The 21,190-nt window shown below is 42.3% G+C and overlaps 2 protein-coding genes across 5 annotated transcripts in view; both read right to left on the bottom strand.

Moving 5' to 3' along the window:
• Positions 1–17,269, bottom strand: part of spegb (striated muscle enriched protein kinase b) — a 34,869-nt gene extending 17,600 nt beyond the window's left edge. Inside the window, exons 1-14 of one of the 3 annotated variants that reach the window (XM_035603892.2) lie at positions 16,235–17,269; positions 7,433–7,519; positions 6,868–6,940; positions 5,187–6,730; positions 4,880–5,023; positions 4,594–4,776; positions 3,663–3,829; positions 3,264–3,352; positions 2,192–2,367; positions 1,740–2,000; positions 1,473–1,631; positions 1,032–1,221; positions 706–935; positions 330–449 (exon numbers count right to left, since the gene is read on the bottom strand). In XM_035603892.2, the coding sequence (XP_035459785.2) occupies positions 330–449; positions 706–935; positions 1,032–1,221; positions 1,473–1,631; positions 1,740–2,000; positions 2,192–2,367; positions 3,264–3,352; positions 3,663–3,829; positions 4,594–4,776; positions 4,880–5,023; positions 5,187–6,730; positions 6,868–6,940; positions 7,433–7,519; positions 16,235–16,652 (3,841 nt within the window). In that variant the 5' untranslated portion in view covers positions 16,653–17,269. The remainder of the gene's footprint in view (positions 1–329; positions 450–705; positions 936–1,031; positions 1,222–1,472; positions 1,632–1,739; positions 2,001–2,191; positions 2,368–3,263; positions 3,353–3,662; positions 3,830–4,593; positions 4,777–4,879; positions 5,024–5,186; positions 6,731–6,867; positions 6,941–7,432; positions 7,520–16,234) is intronic. The other 2 variants (XM_035603893.2, XM_035603896.2) reach the window with 2 other exon arrangements.
• Positions 17,270–18,347: 1,078 nt separating this feature from the next.
• Positions 18,348–21,089, bottom strand: LOC118320455 (C-X-C chemokine receptor type 2). Of its 2 annotated transcripts, none has more exons than XM_035651275.2 (2): positions 20,938–21,089; positions 18,348–20,165 (listed from the first exon to the last, which is right to left on the bottom strand). In XM_035651275.2, exons 1-2 carry the CDS (start codon positions 20,942–20,944, stop codon positions 19,090–19,092), a joined length of 1,083 nt encoding a protein of 360 aa, XP_035507168.2. In that variant the 5' UTR covers positions 20,945–21,089; the 3' UTR covers positions 18,348–19,089. The 2 variants fall into 2 exon arrangements, with proteins under 2 accessions (XP_035507168.2, XP_035507170.1); XM_035651277.2 differs by having other exon boundaries at positions 18,348–20,138; positions 20,938–21,076.
• Positions 21,090–21,190: the final 101 nt, after the last annotated feature.

Below are 21,190 nucleotides of genomic sequence, written 5' to 3'. Positions count from 1 at the left end.
CAATAGAGTTAGATTTACATTAATTATATATATTAAATCAATATTTTTCTTTCATGTACAAAAGAGAAGGAATGACTAGAAGGGCACTAAGAGAGCACGCACATCCAACAAGGCTAATGTCAAACAACAGACAACGTCAGAGGTAAAAAAAATCAAACATGGTAAAGGATCTGGGTCTACCTCAGAATTTAATGGGCTCTTCCATGAACCGTGCCTTATCCCTCCACCATGTTTGGTGCAAATCAGTTCAGTAATTTTTGCTTAAACCTGCTCACAAATAAACAGACGTGGGTGAAAACATGGCGTCCTTAGCGGAGGTAAAAAATTACCTGTAACATAGAGATGAGCATAGCAGGTGGCCTTGCCTACTTTGTTAGAGATGACACTCTTGTAGACGCCCCCGTGGGAATGGCACACAGAGCGGATGACCAGGCTGTGGACGTCACGAACTGCAGAGGGGAGCAGAGGAGGGATGGTGAGAAGGTGAGAAGACGTGAGGTGTAGTGGTCTGTTAGCATCCTTCTGCAACTAAGCTTACTGCATTCAACATCAGCCACACTGTCACAGTGAAGACGGAAGCATGAGGGATCTATTCACGTGCTGAAAACAACATGCATTTTCCTCTTGACCTCTTGTGTGCTTGCCTAACTGACTTCTGTGAGGCAAGCTTCTGGAAGGCTTGGGTGAATCTTCAGGAACACTTACACTGTGTCATCTTTCTGTCATCTGTGCTCTCAATCCTTTTGCCATTGTGGAACCAGACAATGGTGGGGTATGGCAAACCAGCCACTTTGCATTTGAGCACAGCCTCCTTTCCCTCGATCACATCCAGGTCATAAAGGGGTTTGATGAAGTCAGGCATGGTGAAACGCTCCACCTCGTTCTCTGGGACCTCTGGTTCCTCCGGGATGGACGGCATCTTCTCTAGTTTTGACCTGAGAGTAGATAAATAGAAATTTAGACAATCCAGAGTCTAGAAAAGTCCAGGACACACACGGGAGCTGAGGCCCGAAGTCCAAGAAATAACTTACATCTGTGACGAGATGGCTGGCCGCGGTTCTTGTATGTAGAGTTCAGCTGAGCTCTCAGCCTCGCCCTGACTGTTACGGGCTATGACGGTGTAGAAACCTTCGTCCTCGTTGGTCACATGCGAAATGATGAGAGAGTGGCGACCGCCCTCCTGGAGAATACGAAGGTCTTCACTTTCTGTGAGCGGATGGTCTGAAGAGAAAAAGAATTCTGTATTCAAACATCAGCTTCATTACAAAGTGTCTTGTGAATCCTAAAACCAACAGGGAAGGTGAGCAATTCAAAGAACAAGGTCAAGTAAACAAAGCAATTTGATCATTTCACAAGAGATGGCTGCTATGGTTCATGTTTGTAAATTTATTAGAAGTAATTCTAGCAGGTGATTTAGATGGAAAAGTTAGATTTTCACAGTTTCATGAAACTACAAGAAAGTACCGTCCTACCAAAGTGAGTCCATATGACCTTAGGTGATGGCGTCCCACTGACTTTGCAGTCGAACCGAGCGTTGCGCCCCTCGATCACTTCCAGAACGTCCAGCTTGCGAGTGAAGAGAGGTTCGATGGAGGGGAGGACTCTGAGTTTGCCACATGAGGTCACTTCCTCTGAAGAATACAAGCGAAATTACAAACACATAAGAAACGGTGGAAAGGACAATAAACAAACTACTTTTAACTTTTACTCCCATAGTGATCAGTATTCTTGAGACCTACCTTTGGCTGTGCTGAGCTTGCACGTGTATGTCCCGCCGTCGTCCTCATGTACTGAGTTGAGCAGCAGCCGGCACTTTCTTCCGTCAAAGTGCATCTTGCAGTTGAGCAATGCCGGCTGGATAAGTTTGCCGTCCGCAAGCCAGTCCACATCGGTGTCTTTCGGTCCGATGACATGACACTCAAACAAAACTGTCTCCCCAGCCTTGGCTGTGATGTCCTTGACCTGGCGGATGACAGCCAGGCCTGGCTCAACTGGTGAAGCTGAGTGTAAATAAAGGACATTTACTGAGGAGTGTTGTTGTGAACACGTCATACAGGTCACATTGTATGTTTAGCAAGTTGGAGTTATGGTATCAATGTATGTGTTGTCCAACAACTAAACCAGTGGCAGTAATAAAGTCAGTGAATTCTTAAAGGTGACAACACACTAGTGAATCGGAATTACAACATACCTTTTACGTCCAGCTTTCCCTCGCAATGCTTTGTTCCATATTCATTGATGATCTTACAGGTGTAGATGCCGGAGTCAGACCTCGCTGCCGACTTAATCGTCATCTCAAAAGTGGCATCTTCTGTCTCACGCACAATGTGACGTGGGCCTGTTTTCACCGTGACTCTGTCCCTCAGCCTACAGAGGAGTAGAATTAAAAGGGAACAGTTGTTGTTGTATTTTGAAACAAGAAACAAATCACGCCTATACCTCTCACACACACTCATTCAACTACAAGCTCTCCTCCGGCAGGTATGAAGGGGGCGTTGGTCGGGAGAGATTGTCCAGGAACTGACAATATTAGGTTTACTTTCTTCTCTGCTGGTGTCTCTCGAGAGTCCTGACTATCTACAGTAACAGAACCTGCCTGAGCGATTCAGACTATTCTTGTCTGCTGTATTAAAAGATGAGACTTGCATTATTTTATACGCAAGTTGCTCTCAAACTTATTGTCAAATCATGTGATGTTCCATCTGTCAGTGCTTTCCAACTTCCCTGCTAGGGCTATTTTCTTGTTGTTGGGACATTTTAGTATGTCCTCAACAACAAAGATCTACTGTATGCCACAGAGGAATAAGATACTGTATATAAGGCTGTGGTCTTCTTGTGGATTTGTCGACAATAGGAATATAAAATATCTCCAGACTTAACGTTTTAGGCCTTGCAAGCAACCGCAATAAAGCATCATTGGCTGTTTTGGTATTTTCAGTTCAGCAGTGCATGCAGTTCCATTTTGTCTGAGAGCTCATTAATTCAGCAAGGCATTTGTGTTTCTGGTCACTGAGCAGCTCCATGGTAAAAGGGGAAAGCTTTTTATTCTTCTCTTTCGACCGTTATTAAGACTGTTTCTGTCAGCCTGGAGATTGTTAGCCTCAATAATCATTATGTTTCCACCTCCCTTAACAGATGCATTAAAAGCAATGTGCACATGAGCAAACCATGCATGGTTGGAGATTCTAGGAAAGACTTGATTTCCAATGTACCATGCACTCATGCAGGGAGTTGAAGTCGTTTGATGAAGTGAGGGGACCTACCAATAGAGCATGGGTTTGGGCTGTCCACTTATTCGGACAGACATGGTGACTTCCTGTCCTTCAATGACAGCTTGATCACTCACTGTTACCTGTTTGAAATGTAATGCAAGTTAGAGGCTGCAAGATGCATTTCACCTGTAAGTTTGATTTTAGAGATGTGTCGATGGGATGACCACTCAACAGATAACATGTTCATGTCGGAAAATTGATATAGATAGAAACTAGGACATTCTGTAAATATCACAGTCACTGTGATATTTACATGTATGCAATGTCTTACAACAGACCAGTCAAAAATGCAGTTGAATAAATGTCAATGGTAGAAAAAGACAAATGTCATACGCGTATTAGGGAAGTGAATTAGGGAAATCTATTGTAATGAGCTCTGCAGAGTCTCACCAGAAATGCAGGGGGTTTCCTGAATCGTGTGTCAATAATTTGCCGTGGCTCTGGGACTCCAAAATCCATGCCTTCCTCCAGGGGACTGAGATACTCCTCATCAGATGTAATAGGGCTGCTGATATACATGGGCACACCCAGGTTTCCTTTGGGCTCCTGTACAGGCTCTATGAAAGCAACATGGTTACACTGTGTTTGAATTTTTAGTTTGATACAGTCTGTTTGTAGTAAGTCCTATATAACCGTTTCAATTTGCATATACAACCTTTATTATTTCTAACTGAGATCACAACACAATGAGAACACTGGAGTTCAGGTATTAAAAACAAAACAAAATCGAAGCCCACTTAGAATATAATTAGAATCTGAGATGTCAAATATGATATCCAAACAATAGTGGATTCACAGTGAGTGGAGCCAGTGAGCTTCAGTGGGCAATTTATAGGTTCACTTTCGCCTTTGAGTTGCTATGGTAACTATAAGTGAGGTTGTTCAGCTGGAATATATGGTACACACATTTCGCTCCAAGAGATAACGACAAGAGAGAAGGAGAGAGATCCGCTGAAACACAATACCAATGTGGAAAGAAACCACAAGAGGATTTTTAAAAAGATAGATAATAAGACCGTTTTAATCAATAGCATAAATTAAAAATTATCATCATGTATGTTTGCTTGCTATGCTTGTTTTCTGACAGTCTCTCAGTGTAGATATCACTGAAAGACATAACAGCATACATTTTCACATTCTTTCACATCAGGTTGAACTCAATGGTTAATAGACAATGATCAGCTGTTGTACACAACATGCCCTAAACCTGCCCCTACCATGTAATGGCACTACCTTTGCATAACAATGCTAATCAAACAGAGGGTGAATCATCACAAACAAGTACTGTAGTTTCATCTGATATCCCAAATATCAAACTTACCTGCATTAACTGTAAGCGTGGCACTGCTGGAGGCTTTCCCCATCTGATTAACAGCAGTTACAGAGTATTTTCCCCCATCACTTATTTTTGCTGATTTGATGAGCATACTGTGTCGTTCACCCTCCACTTTGACTGTACTATTTGCAATGCCAATGCAGTTGGTGTTGTCTTTTGCCCAGGTAACTTCAACAAAGAAAAAAAATAGAAGACATAAATCCACTTATATCCACACATGTCGATTATATTTAAGATTTCTTTGGTTAAAACATAAAATGCAATAGTTTACCTTCAGGAATGGGGGTTCCAGCAATGATACATTTTAGCAGCACATCTGCACCAGCAGACACTACAGTGTCCTGAAGGGGAAATTCAAATACAGGGGCCTCCATTGGGTCTTCTCCAGCAGACACATAAGAATCGTCTGAAGAATCTGCACAGTTTATCAAAGGAAAAGCCTGAAGTTATTTTAGCATGTGATCAAATTAGAGCAAAATCCCCTTCAGGAAGGAATGAGTAAATGCTTGATTAAACTTTAAACACTCTACCTCACACTACTACATAGAGGTTAATGAGAGATATTCAACACATCTAACCTAACTCAGGAGACATGGGTCGAGGGCGACGGTTTTTTCCTTTGGTCTTCTGCTGTTTTGCCTCTTTGGCACCAGTGATAACCTGTTGCAAACCACTTGTCTTCCCAGGAACATCTACTTCCATAACCTCATCTTCAACAATAATTGTAGGGACTCTTATCTTAGAGGTCGGTCTTGATTGCTCCACTTCCATTTTCTCCTCTGCTGGACTGACTGGTGACATCCTTGGAGGTTTTTGAGGTGGTTGAGGAGGAAGATCTTGCACAATCACGGCCTGTTTTTGTACCATTGGACTTTCAGGTCTGCTTTCAATTTTTCTCAATACTACTTCTATTGGTGTCTTCCTCCCTGAAGTTTCCTCCTTTTGCAAAAGAGATTCTTGGATGTATGGGGATTCCTGCATTCTAGATACCCTTTGTACAAGCGGACTTGGTGGCCTTCGTTCAACCTTGCGTAAAGTCATCTCAGCAATGTTTCTACTTGGTGAGTCTTCCCTTTGTTGATGGTATTTTGCTGGTGATGATGATCTCTGAACAATTTCTGTAACAGGACTGACTCTACTTAATTCTCTGACAAATCGTTGTCCAGGTAAGTCAGATAACTGCATTGACTCTGGGGTGCCTGCAACCTCTCCAAATCTACTGACTGTTATGGTTGTACCAGTGCTTGCTTTCTTTTGGGTTTGTGATTTATGCTGTTCTTGCTGTGTTTGCTGTTGTTGCTGCATTGGTTGCACACTTAAATCCTTATCCCTCTGTTCCTTTGCCCACTGGGCACGTTCCCTTTCTTGAAGCTTTTGGAGGACTTGGGGAGGAATAGGTTCAATTTTCCTTAAAGGCTGGCGCTGCTTGGCCCTCAGGGTGAGCTGCTCGGTTGAAAACGATTTCTTCATATGAGGTTTTCCAACAAGTTTTTTGATGCGCTGGAGCTCCTCTGTGAACTTGTTCTCAATGTCCTGAACTTTTTGGGAGTAGCGAGGTTTCTCCTCCAGCGAAGCGGCTCTCTGTCTAAACATAGATCTCCTCTCATCGGCATCCTCTTTTAGAGCCTCCCGAAGATCTTCCCTTGAACTTTCTCTTGAGATGCCCAACCGGCTTCCTCCATCATCAGAATCAACGGATCCAGCAAGATTGAACCCTGCCCAGGATCTTCCAGAAAGGGATCCTTCTGGAATATCAAGGCTTCTTCTTCGCTCTTCTAAGCCACGGACCTTCTCAAAAACCTTTGAACTTGCCCTGGTAAGCTTTGGGGATGGTCTAAGGGTAAATTCTTTGCGGGAGTAGTCACTTAGTGGAGTCTGCGAACGAGAGTCCTGGGTGGTACTTTGGGACACAGATTTTGTTTGCTTAACCTTTTCTTCAAACTCCCCAGGAACTGTGTCTTGGTATTCAGTTGGCACAACAGTTTTCTTCCGCAAGCTGAGAGGTGTAGTTGAACCAGAGCGACTTGGCATTGGAGAGGTGGAGGGGCGTTTGACAAGTCTTGGGGATGGGGGTGGGAGGACTTCTGGTGGAGATTCTCTTGAAAAATCCTCTGTCTGACTCCTGAAATAGAGGATTTGAAGCAAAATCTGTTGGAGTCAGTAGGTTGTTCCACATTCTGCTTGTTAATGCATTTTAGTATGGCATTTGAGTCCAAATTTAAAATAATTTCTCAAGTTAATTGCAAGTTTCTTTCTTGCCTGGTTGTGTTTGAGTGATCCTCATGTCCATGTGTTCTATTATCATCTTCTGGACATTTGTCCATCACTGCATCTTATGTGAAGAGGAGATATGATATAATAGTACAGGTAAGCAATCAGGTATTAGCAGAGTATGGAACAGGACAAATTCAAGGCTAAAGTAATCAAAATTTTAATAAAAACAATGGATCAAAGAGAACATTTCTCTCATAGTGATGAAAGTGCAACCTCTACCAGCTCTACAGAGCACTGTAACATCTTTCAGCCTATTGTTTTGGTTTTCCTATCTGTTAACCCCGCTCTCATTAAGTTTATGTCCAATGAACGAGGGCAGCAATCTTTTTCACAAAAAACCCTAAAACACTGACAAATATTTGCAAATAACTTAACTTTAAAAACTTTACAAAATTATAATATATCAGTACTGTGTTTTGATGCAGTTTTAAGTGTAAATGAGCAAACCTTTGAAAAATGTGTTAATGGTAAATGTTATACATAGATCCACCTATAATAAATCCAAAATTGTCGAACAGGAAAAATTGCAAACTGGAAACATGGTGAATACCTCGATACACAGCCTGGTCCTCAACCTCCCCACTATCTTCTTTGGTCTCAAATTGGTCTCCACCTTCATCCTCTGTTGTTTCGGAATCTGGAAAAATATTAATGAAAAAATAATGTTCAGTTAAATTAGTGCAAAGTGAACAGGTGATGATATATAAACATTTATAAGATGAAATTAATGAAATCTTCTTCTTTTGGCACCAGTGGAAAGCAATGTTTCCATGGTGAAATTCCCATACTGTAGGAACCATTAAACTATCTTATCCTATTCAGTGACTTTTGATATTTGGTGGAAGGCAACTGAAAATTCCAAGTGCGCGTGAAAGCTGACACAACTCTACCAACTTGCTCAGAAGCGTCACGATTGGTGCTGACTCATTTACCACCTGGTTGGCACATACTGAACATTGCAAGAAGCAGCAAGGCAATCAATTCATGTGGCTCTGGAAATTTTTTAAATTACAAAATCCAAAAGGAGAAAAAATCCAATAAAATCTAAAATACTATATTACAGATTTTTTTAAAAGGCATATCCATTATACTATTCAACTCAATGATTAGTTTGTCATTGCATTGAACCTTTTACTGTCAATACCTTATTATAACAGTAATTTAACTTGAAAGGTTGCAACACTTAGGGTCTTATTAGCATTGCTAAGCTAAAGGTACAAAATGTTCTGCAGCTAAATTGCTGCTGAGTCTTTATCATTCATATTTAATCTACATCTGCTCGTTAATATTAAGGACAGCAATACCATACACTATATATGAGCAAAATAAATATGTTTCAGCATTTTCAATGTTAAACCGACAAATTTGTTCCAGCAGTTCCATCAGAAAGATATGCCTGTTTTTGACTGAGACAATTCTGTAAATTCAGGCATTGGTTGAACTCGAAATAGAAAGCACAATTGAGTCACTGGCATCCCAGCAGCTATCATGAGGTGTTTGCTTCGCCGTAGGTGGAATTACTTATAAAAAGATAAATAAAACAGTAGAGGCTATCTGTTGTTCCCATCGCAGTAAAAGAACACAAGAGAATCATTTTCCGTCTGATCTTAGTAGAGATACACTGGAAATGTTGAAACGGATTTAGTGTAAAGACAAAACCCACCAAACATTAAACAAAAAATTGGTTTATTTGATCCTCAGTGTCAAATTATGAGTTTTTAAACTCTCTATATGTGTAACATGCACATTCCTGCAATATTTATATCATATAACTACATTAAAATGTCAAGAATGACACCAATGTAAAAAACTGTAATTTTTTAAATGATTAAGTAATAACATGATTAAATTGCTGTTCATGCAATGTGCTGGTAATTCAGGTAATCCAAGTGGTAAGAGCTCTTATAGTCTTGGCAAGCCTCTGTCTGTTTTCCATCTATCTTTATTGAATAAGAAAATAAAATGCACACAAGGAAAAGGCATACTGCGAAACAAACATGGATAAAACTGTTGAAGGTTCGAAAATAAAAAAAACCAAAATTAAATTGGCTTCTCAAGTGTTAAATGACTAAATGTGACATGAGATTTGTTTTTTAGGAAACCACACAGCTGCACCTCTAAAATTCCCTTGACCAATAAAGCTCCTTCTTCCTTTTCTGAGATTCTGTTATGAACATTGTTGAAGGAAAGATGCACAAAATCGGATTATTTGAATTTGGCAAACCGAATAAACCAGATAAGCCCGGTGGACATGTCCATGTGGATACTGCATTTGTAAATTAGAGACATTTTTTGTTCAATTATTAATTATTTTTAAGGGGGGGAAAAAAAACTAGCAAAAAACCCAGAAAACATTTTGATGTGTAAACCACTTCTGGAAGAAGTGGAAGAAGACGCTACAAAACAACCAAGATATCACCCACTTGAATTAGTTTGGCTCATCAGGGGTACAAAAGCAGCATTGCATGGTTAGTGACTGCATGGAGTATTGTTGTACATATCTCGCAATATTCTCCGGGAAAGTATGGTTCATAAACCTGTCAGTCTGCAATCTCACACAGCTTCCCAGTAAGATTTAGACTTAATTGAGCGCTTTCCTTAGTTTTGCCTATTTTGTTGTTGTGACATTTTTAATTGGGGGGAAATCAATGTAAATAATGTTTTGTCTTTCAGGCTTCCTCTGGATCTGTTCAATTCTGCTAATTCAAGATTCCCACTGTAATATTAGAGTTTGAAAATGTTGAGTTTCTTTTATCGTAAACGATTTTGCAAGATGTGTTGTGTAACAATAAAGAAACATACAGCTGCGGTGGAAATCACCCTCGCCCCCTTGCATAAGCAACATCAGTCACACACATTGCAGTGTGTCAGCTTTTAGTGCAACTCTCACAGACCTCTGCGAGTGTTTGAAGTTAGTTCAAAGCTACAGCATGGCTGTGCCTTGTGGTGGTTTCTATTGGCCACACTGGTTATGTACCACAATAACATCTAGCTTCCCTTTCTGGTGTGGATGTACAGGGCGGCTTCATCTTCTTTAATCGTCTTCACTGCATCTGACACTGAGGAAACACAAATGCTCAGTAGTAATGCCCATAAAGATGTATGATAAAGAAAAATATATAAAGAATAAACATGTGTTTGTCTTGTATGCTCCATATATAGTGAAAGGCAAATATTGCCAAAGATAAGTTGAAATTGTACTTGCCTGATTTGTTTCTTTGGTCTGGATTTATGTTTTCATGGCCAATGTTGGTATATCCTCGACAAATATCTTTTGTCTTGGCTTACACTCAGCAGCAGGGTATTCCCCAGGACACACTGGGGGTTCCGAGCCATTACTACACGCCTTAACCGGGGAATTCTCTACAAAGACACCAGCACGGAACCTCTGACTCGGATGTAAAAAAAAACCAAAAGATTCAACTTGCAATCAGACTGCAAGTCTGCTCACATGCAGGTGATAGCTCCTCAATCAAAAGCAAAGGAAAATGGAAAGAGAGGCACTTCAGTCCATTATGTAACAAGTTGCACCTCAGTGTCTCGGCAGCTCTTCTCAGAGAATCCGTATTCTGAAAAGCACAGAGCGCAGACCTCCATCCGCAGGTGGAAATGTCGTTTGAATGCATAGCATCCACTCGGAGGGAGCCCCCCCACCTCCCACCCACAACAGCGCCCCCCCCTCTTGTCCACACAATAGCCAGCGACAGTGTAAGCATCTTCCCCCGCTGTGTTCCACCCCACAGGCAGTGCACACTGATAGGCAGGAGAAGAAAAAAATGTGAATGTGGGAGTGATCCAGCCCTCTGCGAGATCAGTGTTCTAACAGCAGCGGGTTGACATTTTTTCACTTCCCCCCTTCCTCCTCCATGTGTCTGTGTCTTCTCCTTCAGCTGCTGTAATGAGCTGATGCTGTGTTGTCGGCAGCGACGGGGAGAATCACTGCAACAGCTACAGGGACCTCCTCACTCCTCTGCATTGCTGGAGCACTGTTAGCTCCCACAGTAAATGTATGACTGGCTGCTTCCACTGAATACACAAGCCACCCGGTTTCCAGGGGATGTGACGCATCTAACGGCTGTGTACCCACTGCTGCACTCACAAAAACCTCACGCAGCTATTGTATCATTGCACATGACAAATTCAGATGATACTCGAGTCGGCCTGTTCTGTAAATGTTATCACATGCTAAAAATATGAATGGCTCAAGATTTCCGGACCCTACTGTAAGGGAAAGGCAAATACACATTGTGCTTACACATTTCATCCCACCGCCAAGCAGGAAACAACTTAAAAATGGCATTTCAGTTCAGATGGAACTCCACAGTGCTCAGGACAAAATACTACAGTGAGCATGCTGATAGTTTCCATTTATTTTATTAAAGGTGACATATTATGCTCATATTCAGGTTCACACTTTTGATTTGTGTTACCATTTGAAAAGGTGTACATGCTCTAATGTAAAAAGGCATCAGTGTTCTCATACTGCCCATTCCTGCAAACGCATGGATTTTTTTAACCCCCCCCCCCTCCTGATAAACCTTAGTCTGCTCTGATTGGCCAGCTGGCCCAGCCTGTTGTGATTGGTCAACCAATTTCAAAATGTGTAGGAAATGCCACGCCCCTTCACCAGAGAAGTCGATCAGGAGTGCATTATATTATCTTTAATGTTTCTATCCAATTTCCAATATTGAAATGACTCACTGATACTAAAATGCAAAACACGGCACCTTTGATGCAGAGGTCACATTTTTATATTAACAACAGATGTCATGTGAGTTGCTCGTCTTTTACGGCCTGAAAAGTCCTCTCCTCTGACGTGCTGTAATGACTTCAGAGGGCAGCGATGTGTCAGCACTGTGTTGAGGAGCCCCAAGTAGCAAAAAAAAGAAAGAAAAGCACATAAGCACTTTCGGCCAGATGATTAAATGTTAATTTGTATTAAAATGTGTTGGGGTCATTGTGTGATACCTTCTTTTTTATTCCAGGATGTGAGAAGCCAAAAATAGATGTTTTGTAATATTGAAGCGCCACGGGCTCCGGCAAAACTCATTGCATAGATGTTACTCTGATATGGACCGACGAGATTTTCTGCTTTTGTTTAATGTACATATTTAAGATTTTTAGCATTCAAATGCAAACCACATACCATATTGCAATATAAAAGTAATTAAAAGTATTAGTAAGTAATAAAAGATTAGCTGTAAAAGGGATTTCATGTAGCTGATTTGGCACACTGTATGCACAAAGTGCTGAATTACACAGCATGCCTACGTTTTAATACATATTACAAATAAGTGCAAATAGTTCCAACTAAAGGCCAGTTTTATCAGTCACAGCGGAGACATTTTAGACGACTGGCTTATCAGTCCACACTGTACAAGATGGCTACTGATCTCTACGAAGCTTAATAATTCAAGACCCGGGAGACATCAGAGTAATGCAACCATCGCTGCCCTGCACTATGTTTCATCAGCTGTTACTGCTTTCATATCATATTTATATTATCATTATCTACTCGTGTGCACGGAAAATATTAACTCTCTCACACAACTCAACTCACACAAATCCCAACTCCGAGCGACTCGGCCATTCTGACAAAGCCTGTTACCACCAAGTCCTTTAACAGCTCTGGTAAAACTCCTCAATGACCCTTGAGGGCTTCTCGAAAACAAAAACATGAATTTGTTGATGTGCTCATTAAAGTAACATGGTGATGTAGTAGGGGATTTCCACAGTGCAACTGCAGCTCCACCTGTTCACTCCGATTCATGGTCCAAGAGCAAAGACAACACTGAGGAAAGTGTCCCAACACGCTGGAAAGGCGCCACAGTCACATTCGGTGGCGACAGCAAACGTTCTCCATTACCAGGTCTCTCTGGAAACTTTAATCGGACCATACATCTTTTCAAATAAAATCACCATCAGTAAATGATTGAGTTATTCCTAATCGTCCAGAGATTCATCCAACTCTGCAGCTCCCCACAGCTCCATGCAGCTCTCTGTCATCTTGCAGCCCAGTGTTTCGGATTTACGGCCTGCTGCTTTCAGTGTCCGCCTCACCACTCGTTTCAACATCCAGAAAACTCAAACATGACCACATGAACAGTTTGCTGAAAAGTGAACCATTTCAACTCGACATTTGATCATGTGTCCACACAATATGTTCCACACGTGGTTAAAAAAAACAACAACAAAAACAGCCAAGTAACTAAAATATATATATATTTTCTATAGTATTCATTAATTTCACTATATTGTTTCTATCTGTTTTTATTTATTTCATTGCCTTATTTAGGGACTGACTGGGATAACAATAGCGATATATCGGCCAATATTTAAAAAATGGCAATTATTCCTAAGATGCTGTTATAAAAACCTCATAGCATAGTAATGTAATTGAGACTTGGTATTTGACAGTTTAACCAAAAACGCTTAAATAATTACCATAAATAAAAAAGACAATATATACAACATTATATATAAAGCTTGAATTAAGTAAAAAATGTGTATATATATATATATATATATATATATATATATATATATATATATATATATATATATATATATATATATATATACATTAAAAGTAAACAGATGCACAGTCTGTAAAATCAGGTTTTTACATCTACAACTAAATCAACAGATTTTATTCACCAACCAATGAATCTGTCAGGCTACTTATTTATCCATTAATTTGTCTTCTTTACACATTACAGTTACTGCAGCAGGTGAACTGTGGAGTGGAAATCAAGCAAAAAAAATACCCACAGAGGTGGAACTAACTGCACAGGACTCGACAGAGAGGAATCAGACTACGGACGAGGCACAGATCGGGCACGATGCGGGACATCACACCAGAGCGGCAGACATCTTCATGCTGCCGGGTATTTAGTGGAAGTTGTGGATTCCAAATTGGCCCATTCCCTGATTAGTAGAGGGGGGAAAAAAACAGTCATGGAGCGCCGGGGGCTAAAATTAGCAGTGATGTCTTCCTCTGTAACAGGAGAGAATCGTTGGCCTGCTAACATCAGAAAAATCTAAGGCCTGGCACATTCCACTGTATAAATAACTGCGGAGAGTTGGTGGATGAGGGGGGGGGGGGGGGGGCGGGCGGCACAGAGAGACACTTTGAAAGAGGGAGAGGGAGAGAGAAAGAGAGTTCAGGCGCTATCACTGAGTGATGGGACAGCTGTAGACTACGCACGTGGCCCAGCAGCACCGAGGCGAATCAAACTGAAGGTTAAAATGGAGAGTCAGTGGAAAACGTCTGCTCCAAGATCTCCTTTTTGAAGATCTGAGTCGTGTTGTCAGGACTGACACTAATACCGACGACCCTACCACTGTCGCCAGTAGGCCTGCAATTGACACCACGCATGTGGCATAAAACCACATTATACGACATCATTTTAAATATACCGCCACACATCCGTTAGCACAGGACCGGGTAATGTTCCTCAAAACGTCAACTTGACTGGCTGGAAGTCTTGAAACTGACATATCGATCTTACCGGACACAGAATTATGGGAGTTACTGTGTTTCCTACTGCCACGAAACCACCTTCTTTGTGTGTTGTCTACAGTTGCGTGTGCTATTGCAATTGCCGCCACTCCTGCTGTACGTAAAGGATGTGGTGAAAGAGCACTTCTCTATTGTACTGTATTTCCGATGGCACTGTTACGGTGACACGGTGATAGAACTGTGAGAACTGAGAGCAACAAAAATATCCACGTAAAGTCCTCGATCCTGCAAATTTTTTGTAGCCATATCTGATGGTCTGTGTTTCATGTGGACTCCGTCCAAGCGTCTGATATATATATACATATGTAAATATATGTGTATATATATATACAGTGAAAGAAATGTTACGCACTGTGGTTTCTCCCTGCCCACACTGAAATGAGAAAAGGATGTGCACCGTCACGTTGTCCGGTCTGCAGACATCACCTCTCTTTCAGTGCCCAACTCAACTCAGCAGCAGACAATGCTGTCGCTTGCCAGAGCTTCACTTTCGTCAAACCGGGAGACCTGTGTCCCGCAGTGATGAGTCCTGACACCTCTCCGCGCATGCAAATGTGTGCCACATACACTCTCTCGCGGCAGGAAACTGCCGTTCCAAATTGGAGAGTGGGTTTCCGGCGCACGCTCGCGCTGGGCACTGCAGAGCGGTGACAAAGTGCCGGAGCTGATATATGAAGGCCATGTTTGTGGAGCCGGCAGTGAAATTTCTCCCAAGCAGCTGAGGTGGTAAAAGCACATCAGGAGAGCTGGATTTAGATCAGAGACGCACGGAGAAGGGCTTTTGTTGATCAGGATGCAACGCCGGCCCTCTGAGCATCCTTGGTCAGACAGTGAGGGATCAGACTGTCGTGCACTCTCGGAGCCTTGATTCAATTCTGTCAAGTGTGGTTTGAATAAGGATTTACGGTATTTTCAGTGACCCTGCTTGCACGGCGGGAATCTAATCGACTTCACTACTCCCCCACAATATCTTATTAATGAAAAAAATAGCCGGGTTCAAATCTCCAAAGGCATAGCTGTTATTAAAAGATTATGATAGACTGTCAGACCTCCTTAACATGCTCTGCAGTAATGGCATCCTGTAGTAAACCCGAACAATATCTGTGGGAAAAGTTTTTGAAAATACATCTTGTAGCGCAAGATTCATTTGTCTACTATACATATGTAAATGTATGCATGAGTATTTGATTGAGAGTATTCAGGGCCCTTGGTACTTTAGCAATTTTGTTTTCTCTATGTTATCTCTACTAGGAGCACATCACATGAATGAAATTAAATTTCTTAGAATTTTTCAATTTCTTTTTTTTCTTAATTCTTGGGGAAGAAATGTTTTAAAGAGTAAAATGACAAAAACCCTCAGCCAAAAATGAACAAGGTGATCACAATGGGATTACGAGTGTTTTAACATCCAAAACGACATCTACAGTAGATATCTTCTGTCTGAGATTCTGTTTTAGTCAGGCTCATCATTTCATATAGCGGACACAGTAACAGGACGTGAGACGGGCCTACGTTATGGGCTTCAAATCTTGCCACCAATATATAGTCATCCTTTTGGATGACTTTGGCATGCTGGGTAATTGTCTATGAGCGTTACATGAAATGTAACTTCATGATTAGGGTGATCTTGACAAATCCCATGTAAAGGCTTAACTGTGACAGTGACAGGATCATTGCCTAATACCTGCAGTCCTTCAGTAGATCCTTATACAGTTTGATCTAGACCCCACAAGGAATACAGCAAACTCTGTTCTAGAAAGAGCTGCATACCTTCTAGTTCAGAGAACTAGTCTAAAGGCAAGTAAAACTGAATGTATAAACTTGTGGTACCTTCGCCCAGATCCAAGACGGCCAGTACAGCGCTGCTCCGGGCCTCTCCCAGGTGATTGTTGGCAATGCAGGTGTAGAGGCCGGCATCGCTCGGTTTGCAGTCCCTAATCCACAGGCCCCCGTACTCCTGGTTCTCCATGTCCAGGAGGTCATCGTTGTGGTACCAGTACAGGGAGGGCTGGGGGTCGCCAGCCACCGTCACCTTGAGGCGGATGTCACAGCCCGTCCCCACGGCGGCGTTCCTCATTTTGCGCACGAAAACAGGCGGCGTCTGGGTGGGATAAGTAGGTCCCCGGGGGTCTGCGCCGACGTGCTCCGGGCTCGCTTTGGACCGTTTCGGCGGGACAGTGGGGCTCGGGGGCGCTGCAGCCTCATTTGCCCCCTTTTTCAGCGTCATTTGCACCTCTGCTTTCCTCATGGTTGAACCGATTCGGCGGACCCTCCAATGGATTCTTTAACTGTCCTACTAAATTATACGACTATAGCACTGATCGGGCCCCTCGTGTGATATTCCAGACCAAAATTCTTCACATATACATATGCATTACAGTTAGCAGAGGTTCTCACATGTTTTGAATATATAGTATGTACTTTTCTTTTACTAAAAAAAACAACAAATCAAAACTATTTTGAAGCATATCTGCCAAGGATAAAGCCTTCTAAAACTGCTGTTCTCTGGACCTCAGTTGTTGTCAAAAGAAGAAAAAGAAACTGTTGATCACCAGGTGAATAAGTTGATAGAGAGAGCTGCCAGTCTCCTGCCCAGAGGTATTTTTAGGGCAAGACCCCCTAGATCATGTTGCATTAACAACTCCCTTGACTTGTCTCTTGGAAGTGACGGCCCAGCTTTTCCCCTTCCTTTTCCTTGATGTTCTCCGACTTATCCGGCCAACCAACTCCCAGCGGTGTGCTGCTTCAGTGAGTTTCCTCGGTTTATTCCCAGCAGCCCTCAGATTTGTTCCTGCTCCGCCTCTGAGTGAATGAAAGCATCAGGTCCTGTCCAGCAAGTCGCACAGTAGCCCCCCCTCCTCCTTGTCCCATGAGCTATAGCCACCCCGCTCATGATCTCCCCCCCCCCCCAACCTCTGCCAGTCAGTCCGAAGGGGGAAATGACAGTCACAGCCCAGCAAGCCTTACAATGACAGCTGCGTGGCTATTCCGTCTGCCCACTCACTGCTGGGCTCCCGCCCCCTTGTCATTTTTAGCCAACCTGGGGTCAGTAGACCATGTGAGATAGTGCAACACTTGGCACAGAGGAGGGGCAGGGGCGATGGGGAGGGGGTCCGTATGGGACAGACAGTAGTTGGCCTCTCAATTGTGTTGAGGTGGCCAAGAATCATGAAATATCATGAGACAATATTGTCACTGCACTTAGGCTGTATCCTGGCGACTCGGGCCCTTTCAAAATATTTGAAGTTAATGGGTGTATGATCACCATCAGCCGACAAGATGGATTTTCAGGATTTGCTGTAGTTCTATCCACTGAACCTAAACCCCACACACACTGTGGCAGTTTACCTCACTAAGACTAAGTTCTCACACTGCTCTTTCACATTCGTCTCGTGTGATCCGATTACAAGGGAACAGCTCAAAGCGTAAACGCAGTTCCAGGCTTCCAGAAACTGAGCAAAACGAGCATCCGCCTATACAGCCTACTATGCCAAAGACTGCATTATGGACAGTATTTCCATTATTATGTCCAGAGGGTAGGCAAAATGACAGAAACACCTGTTAGCGCATTAGCTGTAGTATTAGCCGTATGAAATACAATAATTACATTAATATAATTTATATATTTTTTCTCACTTCTAGAATAGTTCTTATAAACCCATGCTCGGAATCTGAATATATGGTGGAAGGAGTAAGAAAAACGATATTTTCCTTGTTCTTCTTTTTGTGAGCAACTGTGCAGCACTTCTCCTCTCCTTCGCCTCTCTTACCTCCAGCCACTGCCACTGCAGTCGCCGCAACTTCTCTGTGCAGACAAGCTGCTGCGGCCGTACACATTCAAATAAAACAAAGGGGAAAAAGAAATCAAATTGCTAAATCCGGCAAGCTCCTACAGCTGCTGCTGCCAAATATAAGATGACAATCATAAACAGAGAGAAGTGTACTCGTTTATATGAAACTTTAATGACGATTTGGAATATGCAGTCAATGTGAACGACAACCTGCTGGCTACAGCTAGTACCATACAACTCAAACAGCCTTACTTTGAAAATCAAATCAAATCAATACATGACTATAAAAATATATATGGGGTTAACTCTACTGTGCAAGATGGTTTCCTGTACAGTCGATGTAGCACAAGCTAAGCCGGAAGTGAAATGCTATTTTAAAAGGACAGTTACATTGGTTTGGAAATTTTAAATGAAAATAAAAATTCCCAGTCCAACACTGAGCTCTGACTGTTCTGAACTCAAGGGTGCAGTTTCTTTCTTCTTTTCCAGAGCCTTCTGCTGATCTTCGAGATGTTTCCTCAGCAGTGGCGGTTTGGTGTCAGCGTTGTGACACGTAGGTGTTTTCATGTTGAAATGTAACCCGGTTGAAATTGAAACCTCTCAAGCGTGTTTTCCACCGTTGGACTGAGGGAACTGAGGTAGTTCCCTTCTCTATACACTGGACTGAAATCAAAAGCAAAGGTGAGAAAACAATTGGGCAAAGTGTTGCAGGCAAGTCAAGGCTTCTTTTATTGGTGGGGTAATGGCCATCTAATATGAGTTGTGATGGAAAATTCTGATAATAGACACTTTGCTGTCCAACACCTGAGCTCCTGCCTGACAGTCCAATCATTTTCATTTTCTCATCCTCAATCATCTTATCTGGATGAATCAGTTTGTGTCCCCTTGGTGTTCTCACATGACCGTGGATGTTATTTCCGACGACAGCGACGACCTGCTGGCCCTCGTCACCGACGCCCTCTCCAGGACGCCGGCCTTCCTCATGAACTGCTGCAGCCTCCGCCTGAACTTCTCCCCCACGAAGGCGTACAGCACCGGGTTGACACAACTGTGGAGCAGGCCGAGACTCTGGGTGGCGAACATGGCCTGATCCACCGCCGTCCTGGCTGGGCACCGGTATGGCACTATCTTTGTCCTGAAAAAAGAGTCTGCCATCACTGCGACGTGGTACGGCGTCCAGCAAAGCAGAAAGGCCACCACCACGGCTACGATCACTCTCATGGCTCGCTGCCGCTGAAACCCCCCACGGACGCGGAGGAGGCGCCGGACGGTTACTCCGTAACAGAGCAGCATGATTGCCAGGGGGATCAGAAAACCCAAAGCGTGGCGAATGATTCTGGTGGCCAGCCGCCACTCGTCAGCACTGGTGGGATCGTACTGTTCGGCGCACACTAGGCGGTTGGAGTTTTGAGTCGTGGAGGAGGAATTGAAGAGCCCCGGCAGGGACAGCAGCGCCCCGACAGCCCAGACGGCAGCACAAACCCCCCAGCTGACCAGCTGCCGGTTCGCCTTGCGCGCATCCATAGCGCGCACAATAACCATGTAGCGGTCCACACTGATGCAGGTCAGGAAGAGGATGCTGGAGTAGAAGCTCAGCTCCTGGAGGATGGTGGCAATTTTGCACATGGCATCTCCGAACACCCAGCCCCACGTGACGGAGACGGCCGACAACGGGAGAGTGACGGCGAGCAGGAGGTCGGCGACCGCCAGGTGGAGGAGGTAGAGGTCGGAGGGCGGCAGCGTCTGCTTGCTGAGGCCGATCACCAGCCCGACCACCAGGTTTCCAGGAATGGCCACCAGAAAGATGAGGACGTAGAATGTGCTGACCATGATCATCACCGCATCTGGTAAGGAGAAGGAGTTGCAGGGCTGCGTCTCGGGGTTTATGACGAACTCGGAGTCATTGTAGGTGAAGTTGAGTTCGTCATAGATGGAGCCAAAGTCTATGACAAAAGATGATGAGTTTGGATCTGAGGACAGGAACCAAGATTTAGTGTGAGACGTATAATATTTCATGCAATGATCAAAAACCTGTTACACAAACCTTAATCAAATTATCGCTTTTTTAACACACAGCCGAATAATGAACCAATAACACATGACTGTTATTGTTTTCAAAATCGGAACATAGTAAAGGGAATAATCACACTATATTTCAATCAGGATATTGAAAAGCGCATATACACACACAATATATCTCCTTTTTCAGTTGCTTGAAACATATTCCAGTTTTCAAAATCAAAATGTATTAAAGGAAATAATCACACTATAGATATATATATATATATATATATATATATATATATATATATATATATATATATATATATATATATATATTTACATGTCTTTACAGCTACATTTGCTTGAAATTGTTCCAGTTTATAAAATCATAATGTATGATCATACTAATCACAATATATTTCAATCAGAATATTGAATAGCACACACACATAATATAAGTATCCTTTTTCAGTTGCTTGAAACATATTCCAGTTTTAAAAATCAAAATGTATTAAAGGAAATAATCACATTATATTTCAATCAGGATATTGAATAGCACATACACTATTATTATTATTATTATTATTATATATATATATATATATATATATATATATATATATATATATATATATATATATATATATATATATATATATATATATGAACTGCCAGTGGGCTAAAAATGCATTGTATAAATCAATCAACATAAATGATTATTGTAAGGATGAAACTCACCATTCATCGCTGTCTTCTCAGTCAGAGGCACTGACTGTGTCACAAGGAGTGGAGGAACAAACACAGTATTTCTAATACCCCTCCCATCATCATCCTGAGCATGGGCTAACTCTCATGCTTGAGTCATGTTCTTCTTCAGAAGAATTCAAGAAGGAAGACACGATCAATATGTTTGCTTTCATTTATGAAAGTTGGTGTATTAATATTTTTTGAATATAATAAATATAATTTGCATATTAAAAGGTTTTTAGAT

The sequence above is a fragment of the Scophthalmus maximus genome, chromosome 14, assembly GCF_022379125.1.
Source record: "Scophthalmus maximus strain ysfricsl-2021 chromosome 14, ASM2237912v1, whole genome shotgun sequence".
Lineage (NCBI taxonomy): Eukaryota > Metazoa > Chordata > Actinopteri > Pleuronectiformes > Scophthalmidae > Scophthalmus > Scophthalmus maximus.
The sequence above is the reverse complement of the archived record's forward strand: the minus strand, read 5'-3'. Positions and strand labels throughout refer to the sequence as shown.